The 9,905-nt window shown below is 27.7% G+C and overlaps 2 protein-coding genes across 3 annotated transcripts; both read right to left on the bottom strand.

Annotated features, from left to right (window-relative positions):
* Window positions 1-379: 379 nt before the first annotated feature.
* Window positions 380-6,235, bottom strand: LOC145180246 (glycerol-3-phosphate acyltransferase 3-like). Of its 2 annotated transcripts, none has more exons than XM_090082921.1 (15): window positions 6,044-6,235; window positions 5,035-5,086; window positions 4,705-4,826; window positions 4,588-4,630; window positions 4,426-4,489; window positions 3,839-3,904; window positions 3,664-3,738; window positions 3,359-3,448; window positions 2,172-2,265; window positions 1,969-2,084; window positions 1,778-1,833; window positions 1,597-1,682; window positions 1,365-1,493; window positions 959-1,038; window positions 380-677 (listed from the first exon to the last, which is right to left on the bottom strand). In XM_090082921.1, the coding sequence occupies exons 1-15, from the start codon at window positions 6,179-6,181 to the stop codon at window positions 596-598; spliced, it is 1,293 nt and encodes a 430-aa protein (XP_089939047.1). In that variant the 5' UTR covers window positions 6,182-6,235; the 3' UTR covers window positions 380-595. The 2 variants fall into 2 exon arrangements, with proteins under 2 accessions (XP_089939047.1, XP_089939048.1); XM_090082922.1 differs by having other exon boundaries at window positions 3,844-3,904; window positions 6,044-6,219.
* A 173-nt stretch (window positions 6,236-6,408) lies between these two features.
* Window positions 6,409-7,817, bottom strand: LOC145202268 (ADP-ribosylation factor-like protein 16). Its single transcript, XM_080075157.2, has one exon. It carries the CDS (start codon window positions 7,494-7,496, stop codon window positions 6,969-6,971), a length of 528 nt encoding a protein of 175 aa, XP_079931283.2. The 5' UTR covers window positions 7,497-7,817; the 3' UTR covers window positions 6,409-6,968.
* Between the last annotated feature and the right edge of the window lie 2,088 nt (window positions 7,818-9,905).

The following is a 9,905-nucleotide window of genomic DNA, read 5'->3' as shown; positions in this document are numbered from 1 at the left end:
TAGGTAACTTTTCTAAAATGTTAAAATAACAAGCACGTTTGTGAGCATATTCTCTTGAAAGAAATTACATGGAAATCTAGGGGAGAGGAAGCTAAGTGTGCCTTATAATCAGAAGGCAGAGACCAGGCCTATTGTAGATCTTCTGCAGTATGCTTTAAAATTTTTAACAAACAGGACTCAATTTTAAACTTCAATCTTTTCGCAACATTTTCATAATTTCTTTTGTCAGGGGTTTTTACCACATCAAAGTCTAGATCCTAGTTAAGTGATGTTACTTTATAGCCTCAGAGATTTGCACACAATAAAGAGCAAAAACTGGGTTCTATTTTAATGCTTTACCTTTAATTTAGAAAAAAAAAAAAAAGAAAGAAAAAAGAAAAATGGCGACCTTTAAATCAATAATTTATTTATTGTACAAATTATTTTATATAAAACTATACTCATAGGTGAATGTTCTTAGAGTTTGTTCAGCATCTTGTATAAAAACATTTAAATTTTGACAGTAAACAATCCTTAAAAGTGCTCGTTTAATACTCTTTTTTTTCTTACAAACCAAAAAATTAATAACAAGAATCAGAGAAAATCTCTAAAAAGTTCAATTAATTGTGTTGGCCAACAATTGCTGCTGTTGCTCTAACATTTTGGCAGGTACTGCTTCTCTTTTTAAACCTCCATCCCTGAAAATACAAAAAATACCTATTTTTTTTTTGTAAATTTGTTTAAAATAAAAAAAAAAATAGTGAACAAAAAAACGAATATTATTAGATGCACTTGTTTTAAAACCTATGATAGGTTGCCTACGAATATCACGAGTTCGCAGCATTCTAATTACTTTAATTTCTAATTACCTTTTTTTTTAATAGAACCAATAAGCTGTATATTATTTTAAGTAAATAAACTTTATAAGTTTATTTGCACACTTTTAAAGGGAAATAATCAGGACAAAATGAAAACTAACCACGACATGTCGACCAAACCTCCTTGAAGAGCTATATCTTTCTTGACACGATTAGCAAACTGAATGGCATCTTCTCCTTCCTTGAAAGAAAACAAAAAATTTTTTTTGAACCTGAAATTGACTTCTTTGGTTAAAAATTATTAGGCTAATAATTTAGATTTCCAACAACCCAATTCCCACAACCTGATTCATTTAGTTCTAATGCTTCAATTCCAGTTGCGACAGTCACTAATTTTGACGTATAGATACTTAAAACATAGTTCAAATTAAGTTACCAATACAATATAGATAACTGTCGGAAACAGAGTATTTCTATCTCTCTTGAAATTTTATTCAGAACTTTTATTTAAAGAAAACAATAGATGTATTAAAAGACAAATAGAAATAATAATTTTGAAAAACTTACAAGTTTCTCAGCTGCTGGTAAATACCATACATCACAAACAATAGCCCAGCTAGTTACCATATTTACAAGGTACATCAACATAGACTCCTTTGCTGAGTTCCAGAAGGGATTTCCAAAGATGGGATCGTACTAAAAGGTTGGCCGAAAAAAGAATAATATAACTTTATGAGCATCTAGAATAACAAACTTTCTTTGAGTTTACAAGGAAAAAATAGAATCATAAAAAATCAACTTTAATTGCAACAGGATAAATGATTCCACCAACTTCAAAGCTACCCTTCTTAAACATCATGACTGATGTATTGTTAATGCAAGTTCCTAAATTAGAGCTTTACCATTAGTATTATTCATCAAAAATATTCTTTTTCTTTTATCATTAAAAAACAACAACAACAACAAAAAAATTTAGTTACCTTCAGGAAAAATAAGAATGGGATTCTTGTTTGAGTCTTCAACATGTTCACGCATTCTGCAAAGATCATGAAGCTATTATTTAATCAAAATTAAAAAAAAAAAAAAAAAAAATTGTACCTTTATCAAATAAGTAGAACTTATTTTCACTCCTTATGTATTATCTTAAGATTCAGTTTTTTTATAATTATACCTATTAACAACCAAAAGTCTGTCTTTTAGCTCACTGCGCTCAAAGAATATATGATCTTGGGCTTTCAGCAACGATTTTTGGACTGTACCCATAATTCCAGATTGCATTTGACCTATCTAAATCAATGACATAGTGAAATTGTGAAATAATTGCAAAATAACACTTTACTGACTAAACCTAATTTTTTTAAAACAAAAACTCACTAGTGCATAATTTCTATCGCAACCAAGTATAAAAGCATCTATTGGTGATGTATGATTTGCAACGCAAATTCCACCTTCTTTTGCCATATTTTGCCTAAAGGATAATAGATACAATCAAGTAAACAAGATAAATATTTTTTTTTTATAATTCCAATTCTTAATGTTTTTTGATATCCAAAATCAAACTATTTACAACTAAATGACCAAATACTTTAAATGTTTTTTAACTAAATTATATAAATATCATCATAAAGTATAAAAAATAATATAATCATTGTTAAAAATGTTTTAATACTTGATGTTTACCCAATTACTTTTACTAATATGTTGGTGAGCAAATGATTATACATTATCAAAAAACTACAGATAACTGGTTGCTGAAATGGTACGTATTAAGGATGTCCATATTTAAATGGAGAAAAGAAAATTTATCCAATTTCAATACACATAAACTCATTTTGTTCCTTTCTCAATATTTAAGTCTCAAAAAAAGTTCTTTAATCAAGTAATCAAGTTCTTTAATAAAAATTTAAATAGTCAGGGTTTTGCTCATATAGTTTCACAAGTTTCTCTGCTCCACAATCCTTGGAATTTAACTAAAATATTTATAACAAGCAATAGTTTGGTTTTTATACTACCAAGCTACAAGAAGATTATTGAACCATCTCTTAATTTTGGTTTTTATAGTATCAAGATATTGTAATCTCAAATGGTAAAGATTATATATTGCTTGAAGATTCTCTTGTTTAGAAATGAATTTACACTGACTGCTATTAAGAGGAAAAATTTGTTAGAACTTTGCAATTTTGCTGTTCATGCCTTAGTGAATGAAAAAAAATTCCAATTTTTTTAGGAAATGTAAACCAAACTCTTGCAAAGGTACCCTGCTGATAAAGGTAGCCTTAGGTAGCTAGTTGATTGAAAAGCTTGATAACTGCAATAATTATATGGAATGTATTGTTTTATGTTTTCGCAATTTGACTGATTCACTCAAAACTATTTTTTTTGAAATAATTACTCATTTGTGTGCATTTAACATCTGCATATCATTGACGCTGCAATGATCTCCACAACTAGACTTGGAGATATTAAGATTCATTTAATCAGCAGATAATTTAAAAATCATTATTAAACATAACCACCCAAGTATATTAACTAAAACTATAACAGAATATTAACATAATTACCTATTATGAAATTTGATAACAATAGATAAGCCTCTAGAAATGATACGAAAAGATAGCAATGTGGCCCATTTACACAACCACTGACGAATACTGAAAAATAAAGTGCTTTTCATTCTCAATCTAAAGTCCAGAGCTGTAAAAAAAGCTTTCATTTTAATGTGTTTGTAATCAGAATGGTTTATCATTCAAAATGAACGTTAAACTTCTTTAATCATAGCATATTTAAAAACATTCAAGTTAAAACTTCAAAACTTAGCCATTTCTGAACTATACAACAAAATAAATCAGTTATAATGTGCACTTACTCTTGATTAGGCACAAGAGGAAGAAGTGCCATTGATAGAAGAAGAAATCCAAGACCAATACACAAAATAGTTACTCTGTAAGAAATCGTTGTTTTTTTACAAATTATATTTTTCACAAAAGAAATGGTATTTAATAAAAATTTAGGAATCGATTAACTAAATTTATCAACAATACCTTACTGGTAAAAAGAGGAGGTATCTCACTAAAAATCCTAGCAACCAGATCACTGTCAACCTAAAGCTATAACAAATACAGTCTGTGTTAGTTTTTTAAGCAAAAATATATAACACATATTAACTTACAATGGCTGAAAACTAATGATTAACCAAGAAATATTTGATTATTTCTTATGATAACATCAAGTTCCTCTGCAGGTTTTTATGTTGTGCTGATTTTTTGAACTCTCATTTTCTGTTAAATCCAGGGGAAAAAAAAAAATTTATCTTCTTGTTTTCTTATGCAAGAACATTTGTAAAAAAAAAAAAAAAAAAAAAAAAAAATCACTAATGAATGCCTCAATCTAAAGTTTGAATTTTATCAACATCTTTAGATCTTTACTTAGATCAGAAGGCTTTTATAAGTTTTGAATGCCACCAAATAGCAGTAGCTTAAAAATCTTATTCGAATTCTAACTAATTATATTTTAAAACTTTAGTTTTAGTTAACTGGTTGTAACTCTAAATAATTCCCATCAGTGATCCATTAGTATGCAGTAAAGTATTTAATAAAAAAAATTTTTAGTGTCATATTTAAAAAATCACCTTATAAACTGTACAGAAGAGTAATTTATATTTGTACGACTTAACAGATTCCAAGATGGTAACTCTAAATAAATGTATAAACTAATAAAATTAACACATAAAGCTAACATTCATGAAATCGAACACCATGAATACAATATATAATTACAATAAAAGCTGCACCTGCTGCATCAAATCTTTTTGTGACTTCATCTTCTATAATATGCTAAGATATTACAAAATATTATAATCAGCTACAGTTCACAAAAAGAACATAAAAAATTTCTTGTGCTCATTTACCTCAATCCCACACTTTAAAAATACACAAACATCTGTAAGTTGAAAATGTCTATCAAGTGTTTCAAATGGGACATTAGATGGAACAGGACTTTTTGGAGTTTCTGGCTCATGATCTATAATGCCTATTGAGTAAAAAATTCAATATTAATTTAAAAAAAAAAAAAAAAATCTAAATAACTAGAATATCAAACTACTTTTTTAAGAAAACAATTTAATGTTTGAGAAAAGTTGTATCAAATTCATCCATCTACTACTCATCATACTTTAAAATTTTTGTTTCTATACCAGAGAGAAAGGAAAATTAAAATAACTCATGAAATTTATTCTTACCACTAGCAGCCTCATTGAGAACATTTTTTGCAGTTTGCTTCTTTCTACCATACTTAACAAATAAAATTTATCAGGAAATTTTAAGAAAAAAACAAAATAATTCTAATTGCAGAAGTGTCCATAAACCATACTACTTTAATTTATTTTTAATAAGTAAATTAAAGCTGTATGTTTTATGATTACTTCTGAAATTAGAATTGCTTTGTTGTAAAAAGATATTTTAAAGTTTAGAATAAGGTTTATTCTAAAATTTGATTTTTTAACTTTTTGTTACCTTAATAGTTATAGTTTTTTTTTATTTTTATTTTTCAGAAAGCTAATTTTTTTATTCTAGAGTTTATTCTAACTGCAAAAATAACAAAAAAATTTAACACAAAAGTGACAAAAAAAGATTTTCTCTCTCACTGATTTGTTTTATTTTTATCTAAAGATTTCAGTTACCAAAAAAAAATAAAAAAATTTAGTTTTTACTGTTTGTCTCTTTAAATCTCACATTTATTAAACATTTTACAACAATAACAAGAAACTTTCAAATTTTTGTTTTCCATTTTATAAATTAGCTTTTCATTTAAAAAAAATCAGAAAAGGAAAATTTATTGCAAAATTTTAAAATCCACAAGGATTTTAAAATTTTGCAATAAGTTTTTCAATCCATAAATTGGCAAGAAAAAATATTTCATTAACAAATACATTATTCTTAAAGGGGTAATATACCAAGTTATTTAAGAACTTTTCCAAAAAAATATTTACACTTACCAACTTCTTATAAAACACATGAAAATTTTACAAATAAGATTATCATATATCTTCAAAGCTTAATTGAGAAATAAAAAAAACTTTTTTTAAACATGAAATCTAATAGATTTCATGTTTAAAAAAAGTTTTTGAAAACTTTTTTTAAACATGAAATCTATTAGATTTCATGTTTAAAAAAAGTTTTCAAAACAGAAAGTAACATACACCAGAATTCTTAATAATTCTCAAGAGCTACCTAAGAAAAACTACCTACCTCAAATAATTTTAAAAGAAAGTATATGTAGAGTTTTTGAAAGCCAAGAGATATATTAAATGAAGCTGGAATTATAAACAATATGAAAATGGATAAGATGTAGTAATAAGCCAAGTGGAAGTATGTAATTAATTCCATTGTTTCTTTTCATCAAAATTTTTATTTGACTAATTTCTAAAGAAAAAAGAATGTCAAGTATTTACTTCAGAACCAAATTTGGTTCTCTCTAAAACATATATAGATTTAAAACATTTAAAAAATTTAGAATGTACAATCCAATAAATGATGCTTTGTATTGTCCATGCAATACAAAGCATTTGCCAGGTTTATTTTATTAGCTCAAATGGAGTTTAATAATGGTTTTGAAACCAAAATCCTAATTATTTTTCATGTATATGCTAATATAATATAACTTTTGTTTTTTCAAGATACCGTTAATAAAAAATGTTAAAAATAGTTAAAACCTTTTTTGAAATAAAAGCTTTAAATCAAAATTGATAAAAAAAAAACAAAAACATTACAATAAAATTTTCTATAATATAGTTATACAATGTTATAGAGTGCTTTATTAATTAAAGAGAATATTTATCACCTGCTAAAAAAAATGATTGGAAAAAAATAAAATTAAAAATTATCTACAATAACATTTTAAAAAGAGAGTGCCTTCCCACTGTATGAATGACAATCGCATAAAATCAATTATGATTTTACAATTTTTTTTCCAGCTTGTAAATTGTGATTTGAAAAACAGAATTTAAATAGAGCCTAATTGTACTCTCATGGAAATAGTAAATAAATAAAAATAATGATAAGTTTTACTACCATTTAGCTATTTATTACTTGAAATAAAAAATTTAAAAAAAAAAAAATCATTTCATATGAAAAACATTAAAATATAAACTAATAAACTGTTTGGTAATAAATTCTAAACTATGGTTTTTACACTGGATAACCAATCCATGATATTTTTAAAACCAACTTTATTTACGCAACTGCATTCAACAACACTAAAATCTCCACTAGCATACTTTTTAATTTCTTTAATTCTTAAAATTTTTTCAATCTCTGTCAAGGAAAATATTGAATGCAAGTCTAGTTTATTCAACAACAATAATACAGGTTTCTTTTTTAAGAGCTCATTTGATAACACACTTAACAGAAGCATACATGATGCAGATAATTGAAATTGGTTAGCAACATCAATTAAAAAAATTACTCCACAAGTGCTGCTAAAATAATTTTTCCAAATAGGAGCCATTACCCCACCTACTTCACGTAATTCATACTCTTGTTTATTAAAATGTATTTTTACCAGGTTGCTACCAACTGTCTGAATAGTAGATGGAATATCATCAAATATAGCATCAAAATCCAAACTTAGAGTTTTCAATCTCTTTAATAAAAGAGATTTACCTGACCCTTCAGGTCCAAGAACCAATATATTTGTTGTCATTTACCATGAAGCAAACAAAATCTAGAGTATAAAACTTTTCCAAAATTAATATAACAGTAACATGCTATGACTAGAGTATGTACAAATTGTGTGCTGTAATAAGGAGCAAGTATTAGGCAAAACTAGCACCAGTTTTAGTAACAATAAATATTTTTTCACATAGTAAAAATAATAAAATTAAAAATGCGATATGATGTTACATATATCTAATTTAATTCTAGTAAACAATTCTAATAAAAATAGTTACATCTTTTAACTTTTAAACTCAAGATTATTAAAAAAAACCAATGTGCATAAATTCAGTGGCGTACCTAGGGTAAATAGCGCCTGGGGCAAACACCGATCTCGCGCCCCTCTTCCCCCACATAAAGTTCTTAATTACAATTTTTTAATAAATGATGACACAAACTTTATTTTATATAATATATTTATTTTATATGATATATTGTTTCTTAATTTATTTTATATAATTCTCGCTTATTGTATCGCAACCAAGCCTCTTTTGCGCCCCTTTCAGGCTGGCGCCCATGGCACGTGCCCTGCCTGCCCTACCCTAGATACGCCACTGCATAAATTATTTATTATAGTACTCTTAATAAGCGCTTTAACTTCGTCATAGAAAAAAGCCAAACAAATAACAAAATACTATTAAAGTAACTGGAAAAAGATTTTGAATAACCACTAGGTTCGAAAACTGTTTAATACCTCTTAAAGACCACTGAAAGAAAATTGGTCCCAATTATCCGGCTTTAAGATCCTAAATATGAGGAAGTATTACTACAATTTACAACCCTACAAAAACTTTGAACTGAAGAACAAACTTTTCTTAGACCAATGCAAAACACTAAAAATGTAATAAACTGGTTTAAAGATATTATAACGCAAACACTTTCTTACGTTTTGGCATCAAAGACTTTTATCCATTGATTAAAGTAAACCGAAAAAATGTAATTAGTTTTACTGAGCAATGCATAATAATTAAAAATTGAATATAAATTGATGGTAGGGAATGCAAGGAACGGTGTGATTTATTATTAAGATACTGTGCGGGTTTTCGATGCCGGAAAAGTTAGTAATCTTCCTGCATTCCCGATATTGAACATAAAATTTGCTTTCTTCATAATGATTCATTTTGATTTCTAAATATTTTAAATGATAAAACTGTAATGTATCTCAGAACTTGTAAGAACCACTTTAATTACACAGGTCAACAAAAAAAAAAATTTACTGGTGTCCAAAATATTTTAATGAATTTGGGGTATTTTTGGGGTGCTGATTCTGAATATGCTATCAGTTTTGCCAGATTGGCTCAAGTTTTTGATATTTTTGGTATCTTATTTATAGCACTTGTTGGTAAATGCGACGCATCATCTCATTAATTTCTTGGGATTAGTACTTGAACTGAGCAGTTCTCAATATAGTTTTTTGTTAATTAGTATTCTAAAAGTTTGTTCATAGCTTGATTTTTGCACTAACTTTATGTTGTTGTCTGTTTTCCAGTGAAAAGCATGAACTCATCAAGAAGAAGTTGTCTTAACGATCCAGACTCATTCTGTTACATTTGTGGTGAATATACACTGCAAAAACATAGAAGAAACATAACAGACTTCATAAAAAAAGTGTATTTGGCCTATTTTGGGGTTATGCTTGGGGACCAAGACAAGTCTTGGGCACCACACATAGTGTGCAAAGCATGTTGTAGTTGCGTCATTGTGTAATTAATTGCGCACAATGAATATGTAGTTCAATGACTATATATGGCTCGTTGTGCATAATTCATTGTGCACGATGAATTAAGAAATGATATTTAAATTGTAAAAGCGAATGAACGTCAGGATGAAATACATAACGTATATAAAATGTAGTCGTCTTAATATTACACATGTATCGAATTATTACGAAAATGAAGCAAAGGACAAAGAAAAAGCTTCAAATTTGGTGTTCCAATAGTGTGGAGAGAGCAAAAAAATCATCATGATGACTGTTATTTCTGTGCAGTGCAAGTGCAAGGATTCAATAAGCATAAGAAACAAAAATGGGAGTATCCTAACATGGAATCTGCAAGAAGGCCTGTCCCTCATTGTGAAGATGTGCCTGTACCTGTGTTTACCATGTTACCTGACCTTCCCCCACCTGATGATGATGAAATGCAGGGTATGGAGCTAAGCATTAGTTCTGGAAGTGAACCAGAATATGAAGGAAGTTTCAGAACACCTACGCAATTTACCCAAGGAGAGCTCAACGATCTAATAAGAGACCTCAACCTCTCAAAAAGTGCATCTGAACTTTTAGCTTCAAGGCTAAGTGAAAAAATTGTCTGACACCTGGAACTAAAATTACATCTTACAGGACAAGAGAAGAAGTACTTCTTCAATTTTTCTGTGAAGATGACCTACTTGTATATTGTAA

The sequence above is a fragment of the Hydra viridissima genome, unplaced genomic scaffold (assembly GCF_058129835.1).
Source record: "Hydra viridissima isolate aposymbiotic clone 2 unplaced genomic scaffold, HvirCarnegie_v1 scaffold_3, whole genome shotgun sequence".
NCBI classification, from domain to species: domain Eukaryota; kingdom Metazoa; phylum Cnidaria; class Hydrozoa; order Anthoathecata; family Hydridae; genus Hydra; species Hydra viridissima.
The sequence above is the reverse complement of the archived record's forward strand: the minus strand, read 5'-3'. Positions and strand labels throughout refer to the sequence as shown.